Raw genomic sequence first — 26321 nt, 5'->3', positions numbered from 1 at the left:
ACAAGCTGAAACGTCAAGACTGGGCCAAGAAATATCTCAAGACTGATTTTTCTAAGGTTTTATGGACTGATGAAATGAGAGTGAGTCTTGAGGGCCAGATGGATGGGCCCCGTGGCTGGATTGGTAAAGGGCAGAGAGCTCCAGTCCGACTCAGACGCCAGCAAGGTGGAGGTGGAGTACTGGTTTGGGCTGGTATCATCAAAGATGAGCTTGTGGGGCCTTTTCGGGTTGAGGATGGAGTCAAGCTCAACTGCCAGTCCTACTGCAAGTTTCTGGAAGACACCTTCTTCAAGCAGTGGTACAGGAAGAAGTCTGCATCCTTCAAGAAAAACATGATTTTCATGCAGGACAATGCTCCATCACACGCGTCCAAGTACTCCACAGCGTGGCTGGCAAGAAAGGGTATAAAAGAAGAAAATCTAATGAAATGGCCTCCTTGTTCACCTGATCTGAACCCCATTGAGAACCTGTGGTCCATCATCAAATGTGAGATTTACAAGGAGGGAAAACAGTACACCTCTCTGAACAGTGTCTGGGAGGCTGTGGTTGCTGCTGCACACAATGTGATGGTGAACAGATCAAAACACTGACAGAATCCATGGATGGCAGGCTTTTGAGTGTCCTTGCAAAGAAAGGTGGCTATATTGGTCACTGATTTGTTTTTGAATGTCAGAAATGTATATTTGTGAATGTTGAGATGTTATATTGGTTTTCACTGGTAAAAATAAATAAATTGAAATGGGTATATATTTGTTTTTTGTTAAGTTGCCTAATAATTATGCACAAGTAATAGTCACCTGCACACACAGATATCCCCCTAAAATAGCTATAACTAAAAACAAACTAAAAACTACTTCCAAAACTATTCAGCTTTGATATTAATGAGTTTTTTGGGTTCATTGAGAACATGGTTGTTGTTAAATAATAAAATTAATCCTCAAAAATACAACTTGCCTAATAATTCTGCACTCCCTGTATTTATGTTTTAAAGAAAGTGTAATAATAAAAACATAATTTATGCTTACCTGATAAATTCCTTTCTTCTGTTGTGTGATCAGTCCACGGGTCATCATTACTTCTGGGATATAACTCCTCCCCAACAGGAAATGCAAGAGGATTCACCCAGCAGAGCTGCATATAGCTCCTTCCCCTCTACGTCAGTCCCAGTTCATCTCGACCAAGAATCAACGAGAAAGGAGTAAACCAAGGGTGAAGTGGTGACTGGAGTATAATTTAAAAGATATTTACCTGCCTTAAAACAGGGCGGGGCCGTGGACTGATCACACAACAGAAGAAAGGAATTTATCAGGGTAAGCATAAATTATGTTTTCTTCTGTTATGTGTGATCAGTCCACGGGTCATCATTACTTCTGGGATACCAATACCAAAGCAAAAGTACACGGATGACGGGAGGGATAGGCAGGCTCATTATACAGAAGGAACCACTGCCTGAAGAACCTTTCTCCCAAAAATAGCCTCCGAAGAAGCAAAAGTGTCAAATTTGTAAAATTTGGAAAAAGTATGAAGCGAAGACCAAGTTGCAGCCTTGCAAATCTGTTCAACAGAGGCCTCATTCTTAAAGGCCCAAGTGGAAGCCACAGCTCTAGTGGAGTGAGCTGTAATTCTTTCAGGATGGCTGCTGTCCAGCAGTCTCATAGGCTAAACGTATTATGCTACGAAGCCAAAAAGAGAGAGAGGTAGCAGAAGCTTTTTGACCTCTCCTCTGTCCAGAGTAAACGACAAACAAGGAAGAAGTTTGGCGAAAATCTTTAGTTGCCTGCAAGTAGAACTTGAGGGCACGAACTACATCCAGATTGTGTAAAAGACGTTCCTTCTTTGAAGAAGGATTTGGACACAAGGATGGGACAACAATCTCTTGATTGATGTTCCTGTTAGTGACTACCTTAGGTAAGAACCCAGGTTTAGTACGCAGAACTACCTTGTCTGAGTGAAAAAATCAGATAAGGGGAATCACAATGTAAGGCTGATAACTCAGAGACTCTTCGAGCCGAGGAAATAGCCATTAAAAAACAGAACTTTCCAAGATAACATTTTATATCAATGGAATGAAGGGGTTCAAACGGAACACCCTGTAAAAACTGTTAAGAACTAAGTTTAAACTCCATGGTGGAGCAACAGCTTTAAACACAGGCTTGATCCTAGCTAAAGCCTGACAAAAGGCCTGGACGTCTGGATTTTCTGACAGACGTCAGTGTAACAAGATGGACAGAGCTGAAATCTGTCCCTTTAATGAACTAGCTGATAAACCCTTTTCTAAACCTTCTTGTAGAAAAGACAATATCCTAGCGATCCTAACCTTACTCCAGGAGTAACCTTTGGATTCGCACCAGTATAGGTATTTCCGCCATATTTTATGGTAAATCCTTCTGGTAACAGGCTTTCTATCCTGAATCAGGGTATCAATAACCGACTCAGAAAAACCACGTTTTGATAAAATCAAGCGTTCAATTTCCAAGCAGTCAGCTTCAGAGAAGTTAGATTTTGATGTTTGAATGGACCCTGTATCAGAAGGTCCTGTCTTAGAGGTAGAGACCAAGGCGGACAGGATGACATGTCCACTAGATCTGCATACCAGTCCTGCGTGGCCAAGCAGGTGCTATTAGAATTACTGATGCTCTCTCCTGTTTGATTTGGCAATCAAACGAGGAAGCAGCGGGAAGGGTGGAAACACATAAGCCATCCTGAAGTTCCAAGGTGCTGTCAAAGCATCTATCAGAACTGCTCCCGGATCCCTGGATCTGGACCCATAGCGAGGAAGTTTGGCGTTCTGGCGAGACGCCATGAGATCTATCTCTGGTTTGCCGCCAACGTCGAAGTATTTGGGCAAAGACCTCCGGATGAAGTTCCCACTCCCCCGGATGAAGAGTCTGGCGACATCAAGAAATCCGCCTCCCAGTTCTCCACTCCCGGGATGTGGATTGCTGACAGGTGGCAAGAGTGAGACTCTGCCCAGCGAATTATCTTTGATACTTCCATCATTGCTAGGGAGCTTCTTGTCCCTCCCTGATGGTTGATGTAAGCTACAGTCGTGATGTTGTCCGACTGAAACCTGATGAACCCCCGAGTTATTAACTGGGGCCAAGCCAGAAGGGCATTGAGAACTGCTCTCAATTCCAGAATGTTTATTGGAAGGAGAACTCTCCTCCTGATTCCATAGTCCCTGAGCCCTCAGAGAATTCCAGACAGCGCCCCAACCTAGTAGGCTGGCGTCTGTTGTTACAATTGTCCAGTCTGGCCTGCTGAATGGCATCCCCCTGGACAGGTGTGGCCGATAAAGCCACCATAGAAGAGAATTTCTGGTCTCTTGATTCAGATTCAGAGTAGGGGACAAATCTGAGTAATCCCCATTCCACTGACTTAGCATGCATAATTGCAGCGGTCTGAGGTGTAGGCGTGCAAAAGGCACTATGTCCATTGCCGCTACCATTAAGCCGATCTACCTCCATGCATTGAGCTACTGACGGGTGTTGAATGGAATGAAGGACGCGGCATGCATTTTGAAGTTTTGTTAACCTGTCTTCCTGTCAGGTAAATCTTCATCTCTACAGAATCTATAAGAGTCCCCAAGAATGGAACTCTTGTGAGAGGAAAGAGAGAACTCTTCTTTTCGTTCACTTTCCATCCATGCGACCTTAGAAATGCCAGAACTAACTCTGTATGAGACTTGGCAGTTTGAAAGCTTGAAGCTTGTATTAGAATGTCGTCTAGGTACGGAGCTACCGAAATCCCTCGCGGTCTTAGTACCGCTAGAAGGGCACCCAGAACCTTTGTGAAGATTCTTGGAGCCGTAGCCAATCCGAATGGAAGAGCTACAAACTGGTAGTGCCTGTCTAAGAAGGCAAACCTTAGATACCGGTGATGATCTTTGTGGATCGGTATGTGAAGGTAAGCATCCTTTAAATCCACTGTGGTCATGTACTGACCCTCTTGGATCATGGGTAAGATTGTCCGAATAGTTTCCATTTTGAACGATGGAACTCTTAGGAATTTGTTTTAGAGTCTTTAAATCTAAGGATTGGCCTGAAAGTTCCCTCATTTTTTGGGAACCACAAACAGGTTTGAGTAGAACCCTTGTCCTTGTTCCGACACGGAACCGGATGGATCACTCCCATTGTTAACAGATCTTGTACGCAGCGTAGAAACGCTTCTTTCTTTATCTGGGTTTGTTGACAACCTTGACAGATGAAATCTCCCCTCTTGGGGGAGATAATTTGAAGTCTAGAAGGTATCCCTGAGATATGATCTCTAGTGCCCAGGGATCCTGAACAGTCTCTTGCCCAGGCCTGGGCGAAGAGAAGAGAGTTGTCTGCCCCCTACTAGATCCGGTCCCGGATTCGGGGGCTCTCGGTTCAATGCTGTCTTTGGGGGCAGCAGCAAGGTTTCCTGGCCTGCTTGCTTTTGTTTCCAGGACTGGTTAGGCTTCCAGCCTTGCCTGTAACGAGCAACAGCTCCTTCCTGTTTTGGTTGCAGTGGAGGTTGATGCTGCTCCTGTTTGTAAATTCCGAAAGGGACCGAAAATAGACTGTCAATAGCCTTAGCTTTGGCCTTGTCTTGAGGTAGGGCGTGGCCCTTACCTCCCGTAATGTCAGCGATAATTTCTTTCAAACCGGGCCCGAATAAGGACTGCCCCTTGAAAGGTATATTAAGTAATTTGGACTTAGGAAGTAACATCAGCTGACCAGGATTATTAGCCACAGTGCCCTGCGTGCCTGTATGGCGAATCCTGAGTTTCTTAGCCGTAAGTTTTGGTTAAGATGTACTACGGGGCCTCCGAAATGAAAGAATTAGCTAGTTTTAAGGACTGCTAAGCCTGTCCGTAATGTCGTCTAGCGTAGAGGAACTAAGGTTACTCCCCCTTCCTTCAATAGCGACTCAATCGCAAAATGCGATGCCGCAGCCGTAATCGGCGCGATACAATGCAAGGGGTTGTAATATAAAACCCTTGTTGAACAAACATTTTCTTAAGGTAACCCTCTAATTTTTTATCCATTGGATCTGAGAAAGCACAGCTATCCTCCACCGGGATAGTGGTACGCTTAGCTAAAGTAGAAACTGCTCCCTCCACCTTGGGGACCGTTTGCCATAAGTCCGAGTGTGGTGGCGTCTATTGGAAACATCTTTCTAAATATTGGAGGGGGGTGAGAACGGCACACCGGGTCTATCGCCACTCCTTAAGGGTAACAATTTCAGTTAGTCTCTTAGGTATAGGAAAAACGTCAGTACTCGCGCCGGTAGCCTCCTGCAAAGTATTTATCCAACCTACACAGTTTCTCTGGTATTGCAACGGTGTTACAATGCGTTGAGAGCTGCTAAGAACTCCCTAGTAGTACACGGAGGTTCTCCAATTTAAATTAAAATTTGAAAATGATCTGAGTCCAATCTGTTTTGGATCAGAACCCGTCACACCACAGAATGAAGGCTCTCCGTCCCTCATGCTCTGCGAGCCTGTGACGCAGTATCAGGACATGGCCCTAGCCATTGTCAGCGCACTCTGTTCTCACCCCAGAGTGATCACGCTTGCCTCTTAGTTCTGGTAATTTAGACAAAAAACTTCGTCATAACAGAGCCATATCTTGTAATGTTTATCTGTAATTGGCCGCCCAGATGTACTAGGCGCCAAAATTATCACGCACCTCCCGGGCGGGAGATGCAGGTACGTGTCGCGTGAGGCGAGTGTAGTCGGCATAACTCTCCCGCTCGCTGTTTGGTGAAATTTGTTCACATTGTACAGATTGACGTCTTATTAAAGTAGCATCAATACAGTTTAGTACATAAATTTCTATTGGGCTCCACCTTGGCATTGGAACAATGACACAGATATCTTTCCTCTGAGTCAGACATGTTTAACACACTAGCAAAAAAACTTACAACTTGGTTATAATCTTATTTTGCAAAAGTAAAAAAAAAAAAAACGCACTAATGCCTCAAAGAGGTACTAACGATTAAATGACAGTTGAAATAATGAACTGAAAAACAGTTATAGCATCAAACTTAAAACAACCCAACTTTTAGCAAAGGTTTGTTCCGCATTAGTAAAAAAAACAACACTAAATTAAATTTGTACATAAGAAAACAAAACAACGTTTTTTATTCACAGTCACTATAAGAATTCTCACAGCTCTCGCTGAGAGGAATTTACCTCCCTTCAAAGAAAGTTTGAAGACCCCTGAGATCTGTCAGGAGATGAAACCGGGATCATGCAGGAAATATAAAAGTAGCTGACTGAAATTTTTTGATGCGTAGCAAAGAGACGCCAAAACGGCCCCTCCCTCTCCCACACAGCAGTGAAGAGAAACGAAACTGTCACAATTAAAGCAAAAAAACTTGCCAAGTGAAAATAATGCCCAAATATTTATTCACACAGTACCTCAGCAATAGTAAACGATTCTACATTCCAGCAAAAACGTTTAACATGAGAATAGTTATTAAAAGGATTATGACCTTTAACACAGAAGTTCCGGTGAAATTACCATCCCCAGAATACTGAAGTGTATACATACATGTCCAATTTTAACGGTATGGCAGGCTTTTCTCATCAATTCCATTCAGAAAATAAAAACTGCCACATTACCTCAATGCAGATTTCATCTGCCCGCTGTCCCCTCGATCCTGAAGCCTTTACCTCCCTCAGATGGTCGAGAACAGCAATATGATCTTAACGACTACCGTTGAAAAATCATAGTAAAAAATCTCTGTCAGATTCTTCTCAAACTCTGCCCAGAGAAGTAATAACACGCTCCGGTGCTATTTTAAAAATAACAAACTTTTGATTGAAGTCATTAAAAACTAAGTATAATCACCATAGTCCTCTCACACATCCTATCTAGTCGTTGGGTGCAAGAGAATGACTGGGACTGACGTAGAGGGGAGGAGCAAGTAATGCACGCTTGCTGGGGTGAATCCTCTTGCATTTCCTGTTGGGGAGGAGTTATATCCCAGAAGTAATGATGACCCGTGGACTGATCACACATAACAGAAGAAAGGAAAATTTTCTTTTACATGTTTGTATTATTCTTGTCCACTAGGTGGAGTTTTCAGTGTTTGTATAGAGCAGTGTTTTTCAACCAGTGTGCCGTGGCACACTAGTGTGCCGTGAGAGATCCTCAGGTGTGCCACGGCAGAATAACAACAGTGTGACATATTTTTTTAAACTTTGCTTGTTTTTTACTCCCAGTGCAGGGGTAGTTTGTAGGAGGCATGGCATAACAGCACAATACATACAGTATGTGTGTGTATGTATGTATGTATGTATATATGTATGTATATATGTATGTATATATGTATGTATATATGTATGTATATATGTATGTATATATGTATGTATATATGTATATATGTATATATGTATATATGTATATATGTATATATGTATATATGTATATATGTATATATATATATATATATATATATATATATATATATATATATATATATATATATATATATATATCCTGTATTAGGCTACAATGTGTGATTTTTTTTTTAAATTTTGGGATGGTGGTGTGCCACAGGATTTTTTAATGTAAAAAAGTGTGCCAAGGCAAAAAAAAAGGTTAAAAATCACTGGTATAGAGCACATATGGTATGTTTAGAGTTAAGATTTTATGTGCATGCTCAATGGCTGAAGCAGCCTTTAAAGGTAACAAAGGTGTACACAAAAACCATGCATGATTAAGGGCGTGCGAGTCCAAAACTTTGCTTTTGCTTTTTTTGTTGCTTGTCTGTATGCTTTATTAAAAGTTTTCCTGCATATATAGTGCTGTGGACATGAACTTTGTGTTATTCATACTTTGGGACCTGGCCGTGGCCCCCAGTCCAGCGTGCACTACCCAGGAGGGTTTGATCAGGTGCTGAGCTATGTTTGTTATTTATTAACCTTTCAGATTACAGTACTTTACTATGTATACAAAAAGTATTAAACATGATAAAAAAAAAACAAAACAAAAAAACTCCCTGAATCTTACATGTATAAGCTGTATTATGACATGAAAATGTTGCCTAAATTACATAACATATTGTGTTTCCATCCCTTCTCCAAACCTTTTCCAGTCCCAAGCATTATATATTTATTATCTATATCTTGATTAAAAAAAAATAATGTTCTTTTACCTTGTTTTTGTAAGATGAAAATAGATTCCATTTCTGTAAAAAAAGAAAAAGGAAAACTGGTTAGGGAATGTGAAAGGAGATTTTAGATTATTATTACTTGTTTCACAAAGGAAACCTTCATATCATAAATGGCTTTCAAAATAACTATAAAATTATAGAAGCAAAAAAACAACAAATTAAAAAGTTATTTAAAAAGTAGTGAAATGATTAAAGCATTAAACTTGTCATGGTAATATCCAAGATAAAAAGGTATTTTGTGGGTTAAGATATTTTCTTGTTTTTGATTAAAGTGAAGATCAAAAATCAAGCATCTGTAATTTTGTATTGATCTAGGCAATTTATTTTCTTTGCTGGATTGAGATTGCCCCTTTCAGAACCCTGTTACAAATCAGTGGTTTGACATAAGTATGACAAAAACATAATTTATGCTTACCTGATAAATTTATTTCTCTTGTAGTGTGTTCAGTCCACGGGTCATCCATTACTTATGGGATATATTCTCCTTTCCAACAGGAAGTTGCAAGAGGATCACCCAAGCAGAGCTGCTATATAGCTCCTCCCCTCACATGTCATATCCAGTCATTCAACCGAAACAAGACGAGAAAGGAGAAACTATAGGGTGCAGTGGTGACTGGAGTTATAATTTAAAATTTAGAACCTGCCTCAAAAAAGACAGGGCGGGCCATGGACTGAACACACTACAAGAGAAATAAATTTATCAGGTAAGCATAAATTATGTTTTCTCTTGTTAAGTGTGTTCAGTCCACGGGTCATCCATTACTTATGGGATACCAATACCAAAGCTAAAGTACACGGATGATGGGAGGGACAAGGCAGGAACATTACACAGAAGGAACCACTGCCTGTAGAACCTTTCTCCCAAAAACAGCCTCCGAAGAAGCAAAAGTGTCAAATTTGTAAAATTTGGAAAAAGTATGAAGTGAAGACCAAGTTGCAGCCTTGCAAATCTGTTCAACAGAGGCCTCATTCTTAAAGGCCCAGGTGGAAGCCACAGCTCTAGTGGAATGAGCTGTAATTCTTTCAGGAGGCTGCTGTCCAGCAGTCTCATAAGCTAAACGTATTATGCTACGAAGCCAAAAAGAGAGAGAGGTAGCTGAAGCCTTTTGACCTCTCCTCTGTCCAGAGTAAACGACAAACAGAGAAGAAGTTTGCCGAAAATCTTTAGTTGCCTGTAAGTAGAACTTCAGGGCACGGACCACGTCTAGATTATGCAAAAGACGTTCCTTCTTTGAAGAAGGATTAGGACATAATGATGGAACAACAATCTCTTGATTGATATTCCTGTTAGAAACAACCTTAGGTAAAAACCCAGGTTTAGTACGCAAGACTACCTTGTCTGAATGAAAGATCAGATAAGGAGAATCACAATGTAAGGCAGATAACTCAGAGACTCTTCGAGCCGAGGAAATAGCCATCAAAAACAGAACTTTCCACGATAAAAGCTTAATATCAATGGAATGAAGGGGTTCAAACGGAACACCCTGAAGAACTTTAAGAACCAAGTTTAAGCTCCACGGAGGAGCAACAGTCTTAAACACAGGCTTAATCCTGGCCAAAGCCTGACAAAAAGACTGGACGTCTGGATTCTCTGCCAGACGCTTGTGTAAAAGAATAGACAGAGCAGAAATCTGTCCCTTTAGCGAACTAGCGGATAAACCCTTTTCTAAACCCTCTTGTAGAAAAGACAATATCCTAGGAATCTTAACCTTACTCCATGAGTAACTCTTGGATTCACACCAATATAAATATTTACGCCATATCTTATGGTAAATTTTTCTGGTCACAGGTTTCCGAGCCTGTATTAATGTATCAATAACCGACTCCGAGAAACCACGCTTCGATAGAATCAAGCGTTCAACCTCCACGCAGTCAGCCTCAGAGAAATTAGATTTGGATGGTTGAAAGGACCCTGAATTAGAAGGTCCTGCCTCAGAGGCAGAGACCATGGTGGACAGGACGACATGTCCACTAGGTCTGCATACCAGGTCCTGCGTGGCCACGCAGGCGCTATCAGAATCACTGATGCTCTCTCCTGCTTGATCTTGGCAATCAGTCGAGGCAGTAACGGAAAAGGTGGAAACACATAAGCCATGTTGAAAACCCAAGGGGCTGCTAGCACATCTATCAGCACCGCTCCCGGGTCCCTGGACCTGGATCCGTAGCACAGAAGCTTGGCATTCTGGCGAGATGCCATGAGATCCAGTTCCGGTTTGCCCCAACGAAGAATTAGTTGAGCAAATATCTCCGGATGAAGTTCCCACTCCCCCGGATGAAAAGTCTGGCGACTTAGAAAGTCCGCCTCCCAGTTCTCCACGCCTGGGATGTAGATCGCCGACAGGTGGCAAGAGTGAGACTCTGCCCAGTGAATTATCTTTGAGACTTCTAACATTGCTAGGGAACTCCTGGTTACTCCTTGATGATTGATGTAAGCTACAGTCGTGATGTTGTCCGACTGAAACCTGATGAACCTCAGTGTTGCTAACTGAGGCCAAGCTAGGAGAGCATTTAATATTGCTCTTAATTCCAGAATGTTTATTGGAAGGAGTTTCTCCTCCTGAGTCCACGATCCCTGAGCCTTTAGGGAGTCCCAGACTGCGCCCCAGCCTAGTAAGCTGGCATCTGTTGTTACAATCGTCCAATCTGGTCTGCGAAAGGTCATTCCTTTGGACAGATGAACCCGAGACAACCAGCAGAGAAGAGAATCCCTGGTCTCCTGGTCCAGATACAGTAAAGGGGACAGATCTGAGTAATCCCCATTTCACTGACTTAGCATGCATAATTGCAGCGGTCTGAGATGCAGGCGCGCAAATGGCACTATGTCCATTGCCGCGACCATTAAGCCGATTACTTCCATGCACTGAGCTACTGATGGGCTTGGAATGGAATGAAGGACACGGCAAGCATTTAGAATTTTTGATAACCTGGACTCCGTCAGGTAAATCTTCATCTCTACAGAATCGATAAGAGTCCCTAGGAAGGGGACCCTTGTGAGTGGAAACAGAGAACTCTTTTCCATGTTCACTTTCCACCCATGCGACCTCAGAAATGCTAGAACTATCTCTTAGTGTTATGGGAGTGTCTGGTTTGAGCTGTGGGGACAAAGGATGAAGTAATTTCAGCGGAAACGCGTTGCGGATCTCCTAGTGTGCATCAAGAGGAAGAAAAGAAAGGATCAGCTGTAGAGCCGGCACCCCACAGCTCAAACCAGACACTCCCATAACACTAAGCTAATCAGCGCCCTAACCGGTATAGGCGAGAACTGAGCAAGAGACAGAAGTGTTTGTAGCTGGGGTTTACAGCGCGGCTTCAAGATCAGCAAAAACAGTTACACTGCTTGTCTTATTTTGGAGGCATTTTCTTCTAAAAGGTGACATCGGACAAAGAAGACAGCTCATTCCATTCTAAGAGCTGAACTTAAAAGGATCACTTAAACAGGTACCTGTAGTTTCTAGTGGATCCATTAGAGGACTAAAAAACACTGCTACACGAAAGGAATCACGGATACCAGTAAATCACTCATATTCATCTGCACCTTTGTGGACATTTTACTGATATGCTGACTTAGCCATATTTAACGGAAGCTATTTGGTTTATGCACTTAGCGCACATACTCTTAGATTATCAGTAGATAATTTGATGATAGATATTGTGTTACAAATTGCTTGATATTCTGATACATACAGTTCTAGTTGCTGACATTAGTAACCTACAATATATGTGCAATTTTCCTTGTGTAAATGCTTTTATAGATTACTCACATTTTAATAGAGATTGGCCAACCACATATTTTATTGTCTGAATTCTTGTATAAGGTTTAATTTATACCTAGGAGATTTTCATCTCATGTTATACATATTTTTATGTTCTTTTTGTGACATTTGTTGAAGAATAATTTTTTTTTATATAAACACTAAATTGCATGCTCTCTTTTTCTTGGGTATATTTTGCCTGTACTGGCGCTTTAGATTTTAATTGTTCTCTGAGAAAAATACGTTAGCCATGTGGAAAAAAATCATAACCAAAAAGGATTTATCACCAAAGTAACTCACAAAACGAATAACATGCCAGTAAACGTTTTAAAAACAAACTTTTTCAAAGTCATGCAAAGTTATCACTAAGCCTGCTACCAGTCGCTTCTACTGCAGATAAGGCTTAAGCATTATTTCAGTATTAACAGTATTTTTTCAGTCAAATTCTAGTCCCTAGAAAATAACTCAACTGCGTATACATTTATCAGCCTGATACCAGTCGCTACTACTGCATTTAAGGCTGTACGTACATCATGTGGGTAACAGCAGTGTTTTCTTAGTCAATTCCATTCCCAGAAAATATTGTACTGCACGTACCTCATTTGCGGGGAACCCCGCATGCTATTCCCATTTTCTGAAGTTACCCCACTCCTCAGAATGTCGAGAACAGTCAGTGGATCTTAGTTACGCCTGCTAAGATCATAGAAAACCGCAGGCAGATTCATCTTCCAAATACTGCCTGAGATAGAAAAACAGCACACTCCGGTGCCATTTAAAATAACAAACTTTTGATTGAAGAATAATTAAGTAAAAACTCCAACTCCTCTCGCGACCTCCTTCTTTGTTGAGGGTTGCAAGAGAATGACTAGATATGACATGTGAGGGGAGGAGCTATATAGCAGCTCTGCTTGGGTGATCCTCTTGCAACTTCCTGTTGGGAAGGAGAATATATCCCATAAGTAATGGATGACCAGTGGACTGAACACACTTAACAAGAGAAATACACATTCCATAACAGCATTCAAGACACTGTAGATTATATCACAATATATTTTAATCAATTGTATGATACTGGGGGATCAAAAACATGACAGACATGTCATGTTTGGTATCAAAATAATTTTAATGGTTTGACGATTAGGCTTATAATTTTATTTAGATATATCTAATACCCATACATTATAATAAGCGTTGTCTGAAATTTCCACTAGTTTAGGACAAGTAAGAAATTGCTGCAGATGAGTACAAATTTGACTTTTTCCTATCTTTAAAGTTCAGTGGACTAGTCACTTTTCCCCTCTGAGCTAATAATTTTTAACCCCAGAGTAGTAAACTATAGTAATATTAATCCCCCTGAATATAAGCAGTGTTGACAGAAAAAATTGCAAGCTTAGTAGCATTATGAAGTAGCCGGGACATTGGGGCAGTGTAATAGTTTCTAATATTATATCAATTTCGGCTATCCAAAGAAAAAATTAATTGAATAATTTGACAAATAATTTGAGCTATAAAAATTGAACATTTTTAAAATTAGTAATTTTAGCTAATCTATGTATAAAATTGTAGCCGGGTGGTGCGCCCACTAAAAAAGGTCCTGGGGAGAACACCGATAATGTACAGGTAAAAATCACCAAATCCAGAAATAATATAAATATATATATTTATTAAGAATTACTATTTTCCTGTGTCTCTGGTTTAGTTTTTGTGTTCTAAAATGCAATTAATAGTCTATATTTATTTATTTATTTTTAAAATATTACCTTTCTAAAAACAGTATTGTACTAGCTTTCTAAAAAGGTACTATGTAAGCAAAAGTACTAAAAATGAAAGAAAACTACCTTTAGGGTTGCATGTATAAGCTGTATTATGACACATATATCCTACTTAAAGGTCATTGGAAAGGGAATGGGATCAAGTATAAAGAACAATATCTAAAATGTCCCATTTTACAGATGCAAATATTCCAAAATCTGATCCTTTTCTGGTCCCAAAAAGTTTGGATAAAAGGTGTTTTCTACCTGTATTCTATCATTTCAGCCAGGGCTTAAGAGCTGCTTTTTTGTCTGCCATAAAATGGGCGACTACATTACTGATCCACTCTCTGGAAGGGGTCGAGCAGAGAATAGGAAAGCTATTGGTAGGAAAGACAAAGCAGGGTCTGTAGTGGTGTTATTAGAACTGTCACCCACAAATTTAAACGGCAGGGCCTATAGACCATAATTCCAAAAGAAAATAGTTTATTATCAGGTAAGCATAAATTTTGTTTTCTTTTGTGAAATGATGATGGTCCTTAGTCCTTCATAGAATATGAGATTAACACCCAAGCAGATGGTCTATGTTATGGACAGGCAGTTTCTATTTAGCCGAAAAAAAGGCCTGAAGGACGTTTCTGCCAAAAGCTCTCTCTGAAGAAGCAAAAACATCAAAGCGATAACATTTTAAAAAAGTATGCAGAGAACATGTTGCAGCTTTGCTGATCTGCTCCAAAGATATTTTTAAAAGCCCACAACTTGCAACTGCCCTAGTAAAATGAGCTGTGATATGTTTAGGAGGCGACTTTCCCGCCACCAAGTAAGCCTTGTAAATCACTTGTTTGAGGCAAGAGGCTAGCAATCCTAAAAGAATACCCTCTGGAAGTGCACCACTCAAAATATGCCTTCCAAAATTTTTTATAATTCTTTTTTGCCTGAGACAAAGTTTCTATAACCGAATCCGAGAAGCCTCTATGTCTCAAAACTAGGCGTTCAACCTTCACACTGTTGAAAACTTAAGAGAATTGAGATCCTGGTGGAAAAGAGGCCATTGAGACAATAGATCTTGCCTCAGAGGAAGAAGCCATGGAGGAGATGAGGACATCTGCACTAGGTCCCCATACTATGTTCAGCTGGGCCAGGCCGGAGCAATCATTATTACTGAAGCTGACTAATGTTTAATCCAAGCAATGACTCTTAGAAGAACAAACGGAGGAAACAGGTATGCTAGATGAAATTTCCATGGAAATATTAAGCCTTTGGATCGCTTGATCATGCACAATACCTTGGAAGCTTCTGATTTAAGTGAGAGGCCATCAGATCTATGTCTGGTAAGCCCCATCACTAAGCAATTGAAAATGTCCTGATAGAGAGACCACTCTCCTGAACAGACCGAATTGCAAGTGGAGACCGGGCAAAAGGAACTGCGTCTGAAGCAGCTAGACCCACCACCTCCATGCACTGAGCTACTGATGGAAATTAAGCACTTTGCAGGGAGAGACATGCCTTCTGAAGCTTTATTTTGCTAGGTTCCGTGAAAAACAAACAAACACACACAATATATATATATATATATATATATATACATATATATATACATACACACACACACACACACACCAGACTGCCCATTCTCCTCTGACATCAACAAGGCATTCTCGTCTACACAACTGCCGCTCACTGAATATTTTCTCTTTTTCAGACCATTCTATGTAAACCCTAGAGATGGCGGTGCGTGAAAATCCCAGTAGATCAGCAGCTTTTGAAATACTCAAACCAACTCTCTGGCACCAACAACCATGCCACGTTCAAAGTCATTTAAATCCCCTTTCTTCCCCATTCTGATGCTCAGTTTGAACTTAAAGGGACAGTCTAGTAAAAATTAAACTTTCATAATTCAGACAGGGCATACACTTTTAAACAACTTTCCAATTAACTTTAATCATTGCATTTTCTTTGTTCCCTTGGTGGTATTTTTGAAAAGCTAAACCTAGGTATGCTCAAACTAATTTCTAAACCATTGAAAAACATAATTTATGTAAGAACTTACCTGATAAATTAATTTCTTTGATATTGGCAAGAGTCCATGAGCTAGTGACGTATGGGATATACAATCCTACCAGGAGGGGCAAAGTTTCCCAAAACTCAAAATGCCTATAAATACACCCCTCACCACACCCACAATTCAGTTTAACGAATAGCAAAGTAGTGGGGTGAAATGAGTAAAAAAGCATACAAAAAGAGTTACAGAAAATAAAATTGAGCTTAAAAAAATCATAACCACCAGAAAAAGGGTGGGTCTCATCTACTCTTGCCAATATGAAAGAAATGAATTTATCAGGTAAGTTCTTACATAAATTAGGTTTTCTTTCATGTAATTGGCAAGAGCTATTTCCGCTGAAAAAAATTAAATCCACACAAAAAAAGTAAGTATTTTTCAAAAATTTCACATAAATTACACAGAAAAAAAACTTAAATCATAAGCAGAAGAATCAAACTTAGACAGTGCCTGAAGAACTTTTCTACCAAAGACTGCTTCAGAAGAGGCAAATACATCAAAATGGTAAAATTTAGTAAATGAATGCAAAGAAGACCAAGTTGTTGCTTTGCAAATCTGATCAAACGAAGCTTCATTCTTAAAAGCCCAAGAAGTGGCGACTAATCTAGTAGAATGAGCTGTAATTCTCTGAGGCGGAGATTGCCCCGCCTCCAAATAAGCCTTGTGAATCAAAAAGCTTTAACGAAGATGCCAAAGAAATGGCAGAGGCTTTCTGACCTTTCCTAGGACTAGAAAAAACAACAAATAGACCAGAAGTCTTCCTGAAATCTTTAGTAGCTTCAACATAATATTTCAAAGCTCTTACAACATCCAAAGAATGTAGAGATCTTTCAAGAGTATTCATAGGATTAGGACACAAGGAAGGAACAACAATTTCCCTACTAATGTTGTTAGAATTCATAACTTTAGGAAGAAGAAATTTAAACGAAGTCCGCACACAGCCTTATCCTGATGGAAAATCAGAAAACGAGACTCACAAGAGAGCAGACAATTCAGAAACTCTTCTAGCTGAAGAGAAATCCAAAAGGAACAACACTTTCCAAGAAAGTAGTTTAATATCCAAAGAACGCATAGGCTCAAAAGCCTGGAAAGTCTTCAAAACCAAATTAAGACTCCAAGGAGGAGAGATTGATTTAATAACAGGCTTGATACGAACCAAAGCCTGAACAAAAAACAGTGAATATCAGGAAGCTTAGCAATCTTTCTATGAAACAAACCAGAAAGAGCAGAGATTTGTCCTTTTAAAAGTACTTGCAGACAAACCTTTATCCAAACCATCCTGGAGAAACTGTAAAATTCTAGGAATTCTAAAAGAATACCAAGATAATTTATGAGAAGAACACCATGAAATATAGGTTTTCCAAACCCGATAATAAATCTTTCTTGAAACAGACTTAAGAGCCTGTAGCATAGTATTAATCACTGAGTCAGAGAAACCTCTATGACTAAGCGTTCAATTTCCATAACTTCAAATTTAGCGATTTGAGATCCTGATGAAAAAACGGCCCTTGAGAAAGAAGGTCTGGTCTTACAGGAAGTGGCCAAGGTTGGCAACTTGACATCCGGACAAAATCTGCATGCCAAAATCTGTTAGGCCATGCTGGTGCTATCAGAAACACATGCGATTGTTCCATTATGATGTTGGAGATAACCATTGGAAGAAGAACTAGAGGCAGAAAGATGTAAGCAGGTTGGTATAGCCAAGGAACTGCTAACGCATTTACCATCTCCGCCTGAGAATCCCTGGACCTGGAAAGTTTTTTGTTTAGATGGGACTCCATGAGACCTATTTCTGGAAGACCCCACATCTGTACAATCTGACAAAATACATCTGGATGGAGAGACCACTCCCCTGGGTGTAAAGCCTGACGGCTGAGATAATCTGCTTCCCAATTGTCTACTCCCGGGATATGTATTGCAGAAATTAGACAGGAGTTGAATTCTGCCCAAGAAAGTATTCAAGATACTTCTTTCATCGCTAAAGGACTGCGAGTCCCACCCTGATGATTGACATATGCCACAGTTGTGATATTGTCTGTCTGAAAATTAATGAATGATTCTCTTTAGTAGAGGCCAAGCCTGAAGAGCTCTGAAAATAGAGTTCTAAAATATTGATTGGTAACCTCACCTCTTGAGGATTCCAAACCCCTTGTGCTGTCAGAGACCCCCAGACAGCTCTCCAACCTGTGAGAATATTGAGAGACAATATTCTGAATCCAATGATTCTGAATGGAACCTGCCAAAACGTCTTGAAATAATTTAAATCTGTCCCCCACAAGTAGAACTGGATTGAGGGCCGCACCTTCATGCAGTTTTGGTGGCTAGCTTTGGTTTCTTAAAGGGACAGTCTAGTCCAAAAAAAACTTTCATGGTTCAGATAGTAATTTTAAACAATTTTCCAATTTACTTTTATCACCAATTTTGCTTTGTTCTCTTGGTATTCTTAGTTGAAAGCTTAACCTAGGAGGTTCATATGCTAATTTCTTAGACCATGAAGGCCGCCTCTTAAGAATGCATTTTAACAGGTTTTTCACCTGGGTGTTGGTTCATGTTTTTCATATAGATAACACTGTGCTCATGCACGTGAAGTTACCTGGGAGCCATCACTGATTGGCTAAACTGCAAGTCTGTCAAAAGAACTGAAATAAAGGGGCAGTTTGCAGAGGCTTAGATACAAGATAATCACAGAGGTAAAAAATATATAAATATAACTCTGTTGGTTATGCAAAACTGGGTAAAAAAAAAAAAAGGGAGTATCCATCTTTTAAAACAATAACAATTCTGGTGTACACTGTCCCTTTAAAAGGCTTGGATTTATTCCAGCTCAAACATGGCTTCCAATTGGAGCCAGAGTCTTTAGGGGAAGGAGTGGTTTTCTTTTTTCTATTCTGACGAAAGGAACGAAACCTATTAGAAGCTCTAGCTTTACCTTTAGATTTTTTTATCCTGGGGCAAAAAAAACTCCCTTCCCCCCAGTAATAGTGGAAATAATAGAATCCAAATCCAACTGAGAACCAAAAAATTATTACCATGGAATGATAGAGATAGTAACCTAGATTTAGATACCATGTCAGCATTCCATGACTTGAGCCATAAAGCTCTTCTAGCATTATGGCACAAATGTTTGTAAATGCTTCTCTGGGATCCCCTTTGTTCAGAAGTAGCAGACTTATATGGCTTTGGCGTTGCTTTTTGGTAATTAGAAGGCTGCTAAATGCTGCTGCGCAACAACACACGTGTATTATGCCCAGCAGTGAAGGGGCTAATTAGGGAGCTTGTAGGGTTAATTTTAGCTTTAGTGTAGTAGACAACCCAAAGTATTGATCTAGGCCCATTTTAGTATATTTCATGCCACCATTTCACCGCCAAATGTGATCAAATAAAAAATTTTTTTCACAATTTTAGGTTTCTCACTGAAATTATTTACAAACAGCTTGTGCAATTATGGCACACATGGTTGTAAATGCTTCTCTAGGATCCCCTTTGTTCAGAAAAAGCAGACATATATGGCTTTGGCGTTGCTTTTTGGTAATTAGAAAGCCGCTAAGCACCACACTTTTATTATGCCCAGCAGTGAAGGGGTTAATTTAGGTAGCTTGTAGGATTAATTTTAGCTTTAGTGTAGAGATCAGCTCTCTTCCCTCCCCCACTTCACAATTGTTACCGCCATCTTAAGTACTGGCAGAAAGTCTGCCAGTACTAAAATAAAAAGCATTTTTTTTTCTTTAATTGATTCTACAATGTTGGATCCCCTCTTAGCCCTCAACCTCCCTGATCCCCCCCCCATACAGCTCTCTAAACCCAACACCCCCTCTACCTATTTACCGCCATCTTGGGTACTGGCAGCTTCCTGCCAGTACCCAGTTTGCCACCAAACTGAGCCGCCTATGTGTTAAACCGGAAAAGTATGCCGGTATATTGATGGGCTGCCCGCCTCCCTGCGTATGCTCCCTCCCACCAACGATCGGCACCATCAATGCCCAATGCAGAGAGGGCCACAGAGTGGCTCAAAAAAGGGATTACAGTGATGCCTCCTCACTGAGGCATCACTGCAACCCCTTGTAAGCGGTTGGAAGCGATCAGAATAGCTTCCCCCACTTGAAACCCCTGGCGACGTTCCGTGGTAACTAACTGACTTTTTTTGTAGGACGTACCCTATACGTTGTGACGAATCAAACCTTCTCAACGTCACAATAGAGGGGTGTGGGAATGAAGGGGTTAATGGCGCACAGCTCTGGTTCCCTTAACCTTGCAACTCTGCAAAAGGATCTTAAAAGGGACACCTCATTAGTCCCCAAATCCTGTCCACACTGCTTTAACAATTTCCCTGCTGCCGCCACCAAAAAACTTTTAAATTAAAGGGGAGTTTTGGGGAACCCCTAAAAACTCACACTATTTAACAATTAGGTAACTTTCATTCTATTTTAGCCCAATGATTTAAATCTCTTTTATGTATATGTATGTATATATATATATATATAATACAGAGTGTGTTGATCTGTCTGTATAGGTAAACAAAAAAGGGGGAAAAAAAAAATAAGGGGCTGGTAAATTGTTTATCGTAGTATTGTCTGTAAATTGTGTGTACCACAACAGCATATTAATACCGTTTTCTTCTAAGATTACTGCAAAGTCTGAATCTCTATTGTACAATAATGTTACAAGAAGCCAAAATATGTTAGAACATACAAGGAATATGAAACATTAGTAGAGGTTTATTGGCAACTGCTATAATAAGCAAACTTTTAAGGTAAACAAAAACAAAAAAAAAACAAACAAACAAAAAAAAAAGGAATAATTTTTTTAACAACTTTTTTGAAATAACACTTCCCCTCACTTATGAAGAGTTAGCTTTGAGAGGGAGCGTGGTCAGCGTATAAGTTTTTTTCACTTATTTTTTGCTTTTTGTCACAGGAATGAATGGCTAATTCAGCCATATAAGGTCGCACTACACTAAGGACATTTTCTTTTTGCTGTAATAGGAGCTTAATAGCTCATTGTGCTCGATAATGATTCACACCTAACTATATATAATTAATTTAATAAATAAATAAAAAAAAGGGGGGGGGGAGATAAGAGGAAAACAGAAGGGGCACTATTTGCAATACATGGATAAATATATCACTCACACTAAAGTTCACTCCCCGGCCATGCCCGCTAAACAAAAGGATAAAAGAGTACGTACATCTGAAACACACTTAGAAAATACCAATGAGTCTACAACACACAAAATTGATATTCAGCAGTTGGTAACTCAGATGTCTGAGATATTTTTACCCCAATTTGAATTGCTTAAAACACAAATGACAAATATAATGGTGGAGTTAAAACAATTTTCTAGTAGACTCACAGAAGTAGAGGACAGAATATCAAATAATGAAGATTTACTATATAAACAGGAAAAAAACATAGCTGACAATAGTAAAACAAAATACATGAACTAGAAGACCGATCACGACGAAATAATTTGGGAGGCCTATGATTTTCAGACAATGGGGATTACCTAGATTTGATGGCCTTTGCCAGTTGTACACTACCTCTGGCTGTGGGCATCCCCCAAAATAATGTCCCAATATTAGTTGAAAGGGCCCATAGTTTGGGCATAATTAGAGACAATCAAAGAGATAAAAACTATAATAGGCCTGTGATGATAAAATATTTAAGTTATCAAGATAAGATGAATATATTGAGATTCTATAGGAAAACGGGGAACTTATTTATAGGTCAAGCTAAAGTATTAATATTTCAGGACTACTCTAGTGAAACCTCATTGAAAAGAAAAGAACTAGCCCCTCACTGCACCAGATTAATCAATGCAGGCTTTAAAGCCAGACATATATATCCAGCTAAAATAATTGTTGAGGAACTTGGGGGCAGTGTCACCATAACGAATGAAGCAGATGCTAGGGAATTTTGCAAGAAAAAGCAGGTGCTTTAAACAGGAGTATTAGGGGAATATAATTTAGATCTTAAGGATATATGCTTTACGGGTCTGAATGTTTTTAACAGACAAGGGTTTTTTTTGTTTTTTTTTTCTTCTCTGTGCGTTTCTGTTTTTTACATTAATATCTAGCATTTTCCTAAACAGAAATTGTTCAGTTATTGGCTTGTGGAACATGTCCAAGTTTTATTTAAAAGTATTGATGCTTGTTTTAATGAGAGGATTTTTTTTTTCTCTCTCTCCTCTCTTGCTCTTCCACCACGCCCCCGCTCCCTATACACATGTTATTTTACAGCTAGTAGGTATAGTAAGCTAAAAAGGCTAGATGAGGAAGATTAAGTTTATTTCTTGGAATATAGGTGGGATAACGTCACCTAATAAGAGGAAGTTAATAATTAAGCACCAAGCTAAGCTCAAGCCCGACATTGTTTTATTAGAGGAAACACACTTAAAAAATTCGGAAGCACAGAAACTCAAATGTAAATGGGTCGTCAAGTAATAGCATCAGATTGTGCTAGGAGGAAAAGGGGGGTTGCTTTTTTAATTAACAAAGACCTGGACAATAGTATTCAGAAATTACAAATAGACTCCAACGATAGATGGATAATCCTCTCACTTGAAATGTTAAAGGTTAAATATGTACTTTGTAATGTTTATGGCCCCAATACTATGGATCAACCCTTTTGGGACAACATTACTGCTAGATTGAGTGTGAAATTCGAACAAAACATAATACTTACTGGTGATTTCAACCTAACACCGATACCGTTATTAGACAGATTTTCACCCAGACAGGGATGTAGGCCCTTGCAGAAATCTAAGATTTTTTTTTCAAATATGCAAAAATTTTAAGTTACACGATATATGGCACATTCACCACCCTGATAGAAAAGTTACACCTGTGAATCCCGCATTCATAATTCTCTCTAGGATTGATTTCTTTCTAGTTTCGGATTCCCTTCTTAGGGATGATACCCGGGCAGAGATTAAGGACATTGTATTAACGGATCACGCAGTATTATCATTGGTGATCGGTGCTAGAAACAACTTTTATTTCCCAAAATAAATGATAAATGACAGACCATTTCAAAATTGGATAAAGAATAAGTGGCGCGAATATAGTGTCAATAATCAAAGTTATGCTAACAATTATGAGGTGTTCTGGGAGGCTGCAAAAGCTTACTTAAGGGGGGAGATAAAACTATATATGATCACGGCTAAAAAGAAGTTTAAGGCTCGTGACGATCAACTGGCAAATACTATTTCCAGGGCCTATCAGAACTATATAAATAGCCCTCTTAGAAAACACTAGGATAAGTATAGAAGAGCTAGACAAGAAAGAGATTTGTTTCTTTGTTCTAAAATGACAAATGAAGAGGCCAGAATGAATGCTATCTATGGTGGTAGATATGGTAAGTCTGCTAAATATCGCTAGGTTAGATGGGTGCAGGAAAAAGAATAACATAATTGAGAATATTATTATGAAAGATCAGAACTACACACAAGTCTCTGACATCAGTAAGGTTTTTTTTAAGTTACTATAAAAATATATACTCTGCTAAATCAATAGATACAGAAACTAGCAAGACCTTCTAGAATAAGATCACCTGTCCAAAGATTTCGTCAGAGCAGGCCAAATCAATTAATGCCCCATCTCTCCAGCTGAAGTATTGAAGGCCATAGAGGAAACCAAACTTGGCAAGGCCCCTGGGACAGACCAACTTCCGGCGGAGTTTTATAGATTACTCAAGTCGGAAGTTATTCTTATTCTGACTTGCTTATTTAATGAATATTTTAAATCGGGGAAAAAAATAATGTCACGGTTCTTCTTGGCATCGATCATAACCCTTATTCTTAAAAAAGATAAAAATCCAACAGATCCCGGGTCCTAAAGGCCTATTTCTCTGCTGAATACAGACTACAAACTACTAACCTCTATAATAGCCAATCGGCTAAAAGAACCACTTCAAGAAGTTATTCACCCGAATCAATCCGGGTTTATGATTAACAGGTCCCCTACTAAAAATAATCGAAAAATATATATTAGAATATTTTTGGAACAAAACACATAAAGACAAATCTAGGGCTGCAACTAACGATTATTTTAATAATCTATTAAATCAGCCAATTTTTTTTTCGATTAATCGACTAATCGGATAAAGAGAATCAATAATAGTTTTCTATGTTTTAAATAAAATCCACATAATGAGTGTTACAAATATAAACTTCAGACTAAAACTTTACATTAACACAACTGTTTCTTCAATTTCTAAGCAGCAGAGCACAGTTTTATAATTAAACAAAACAAAACCACAAACTGTTTGAAAAGAGGTAGAACTAGAAAGAGTTAGACTATCACTGTTAATAACATTCTGGAATTCACTCTTTCAGAAACTTTGCATTGAAATGCAAAAATCTCAACATGTCCACATGCTTCTGGCAAAATCTGGTTCTCTGTTTGCAGCTATATTTCCTGCAGCAGAGAAAAGGCTGTTGAGGTATATAAGTAGGGTTTTGCCAATTTCACCAAAGTGGGATATTTATCTTTGTTAGCTCTTCACCAATGCTAAGTGTTTTCTACCTTGGCAAGGGGCCTCTCAATAAAGTAACCCTTGACCTCATTCTAACATAAAAATATCTTGAATATCTATATGCAATGATAAATAACCAACTATAAGGTTAGGGAAATATCTAGTCTGCTCTAAAAATAACGGATATATACTTATAAAGGTTGAATCTGGTACATATCACAATTTATTAAAAAAAAAAAAAAAAAGCGCTAAGGACTGTATATCAGTAACAGGACAAAACCTTACACATTTATTTATACAGTACATATAATCAGCAATAGCAAGCAATCTGCTAATAATTGTGCAAACAGATAATAGGGCACATCAATTTAAATAACTCCCATCAATCTAGGAGCAAGGTGTAAACAACAAGCTTGGCACTATATAAGGAAAAGCATAGTTCCAAATCACCTGATTTAATATAAACAATATAAATGATGACTATTATATCTGGGTTGCACATAAGCCAGGGGTAGTTGTAAACGTATACTGTCCTGAAAAAGTGAAAAGTAGACGCCCTTTAGGCTAAGGACATAACCATAAAACACAATACCATGTGCAGGAGCTCTTTAGAGTGAAACAGCTGGTGGTGTGCACAGACCAACTAATTGCAAACCAACTAATCGATTATGAGATTTGTTGACAACTATTTTCATAATCGATTATTATCGATTATGACGATTAGTTGTTGCAGCTCTAGACAAATCATTACCCAAGCGTGATCTTGCTATGGTGATGGTCGATGTCAAGAAGGCCTTTGATTCCATAATTTGGGAACATCTTTATAATGCCCTGATAAACTTTGGTTTTCCCGGGAATTTGATTTAAACAATTAGGTAACGTGCCTTCAACCTTGTCTCAACAGGAGTGTGAATTTGAATATTAGAGCCCAAAAGACAGAATTAGATTTTCTACGTGTTTAATAACAAAATATCAATACAGGTTACACAGTGCAAAATTATAAAGACATTGAAAATAACATACAATTGCAAAGCTACAGTTCTTTAAAAAGAAAATGGGACCTGAAAAGAATTACACACAATATCTAACTTATTACCAAGTTCCTTTAGATATGTGGAGAATGCCGTTCTTGATGTTAGTGGTTTGGGTCCCAGGACAATTCTGCCCACAAAGTCTTTCTGCTGCATACTTAAACTAAACCTTCTTTGTCTTGTCAAAGACACCGCCCTTGTTATAATTTACGACAAGTTCACAGTTCCAGTCTCCAAGGGGAGGAGCGTTTTGCATTCCTACACAGTGTTACACAAAAAAACACTAGGCTAAGGAGTGGGGGGAAGGGAGGGGGGTCTCAGCTTACAGCTTTCCTGAAAACAGATTTCACACTAACCCTTTCCAGACCACAATACCACCTCTGCCGGGTAGCCAATCCAGGTAGCAACTACTCCACATGATTGTATCATGACATACGGCCTTGGTCCTTAAGGGGTTAAATAACATTGCTCTCAATTTTCAGACTCCTAACCAAGCCCCAAAGTTTTAGGAGAATACCGACAGATACCTACGGGGGGGGGGGGGAGGGAAGTGTGTCTTATATCCCACTTGTAGTGGGCTTTCCAGCTACCTTTTTAAAAGAGATAAACTGAGAGCTTCTAAGTAAGTTTTTAAACAGTTTTATACAGGATTTTTCTATCAGTATCTGCGCAACTTATTCTTTATAGCAGTGTCTATTACATGCAGTTATATGAAAATTGATGTATACTGTGCCTTTACAAGGGACAGTATACACCAATTTTCATATAACTGCATGCAATAGACACTACTATAAAGAATAATATGCACAGATACCGTTATAAAAATCTAGTATAAAACCGTTTAAAAACTTACTTAGAAGCTTCCAGTTTAGCTCTGTTTAAAAGGTTAATGGAACACCCACTGCAAGTAGGAAATATCAGACCCTCCACCTTCACCCATCCTTTGCATATGAAAAGACCCTGTACACAAACAGAAGCAAGATGGAGTAGGTATACACTGGTATTCTAAAACTTTGGGGCTTGGTTAGGAGTCTGAAAATCAGAGCAATGTTCTTTAAAAATAATCAAAACTATCCATTTTTTAAAAAACAACAACCTTATGGGCTAT

The 26321-nt window shown here is 39.2% G+C and overlaps 1 protein-coding gene across 2 annotated transcripts in view; it reads right to left on the bottom strand.

Moving 5' to 3' along the window:
- NUFIP2 (nuclear FMR1 interacting protein 2) overlaps positions 1-26321 on the bottom strand; it is an 87548-nt gene that overhangs the window by 26591 nt on the left and 34636 nt on the right. For both annotated transcript variants that reach the window (XM_053706163.1, XM_053706164.1), the window contains exon 3: positions 8131-8163. In XM_053706163.1, the coding sequence (XP_053562138.1) occupies positions 8131-8163 (33 nt within the window). The remainder of the gene's footprint in view (positions 1-8130; positions 8164-26321) is intronic.

The sequence above is a fragment of the Bombina bombina genome, chromosome 3 (assembly GCF_027579735.1).
Source record: "Bombina bombina isolate aBomBom1 chromosome 3, aBomBom1.pri, whole genome shotgun sequence".
In the NCBI taxonomy this organism is placed as follows: Eukaryota; Metazoa; Chordata; class Amphibia; order Anura; family Bombinatoridae; genus Bombina; species Bombina bombina.
This window is presented reverse-complemented; position numbering and strand designations above follow the sequence as displayed.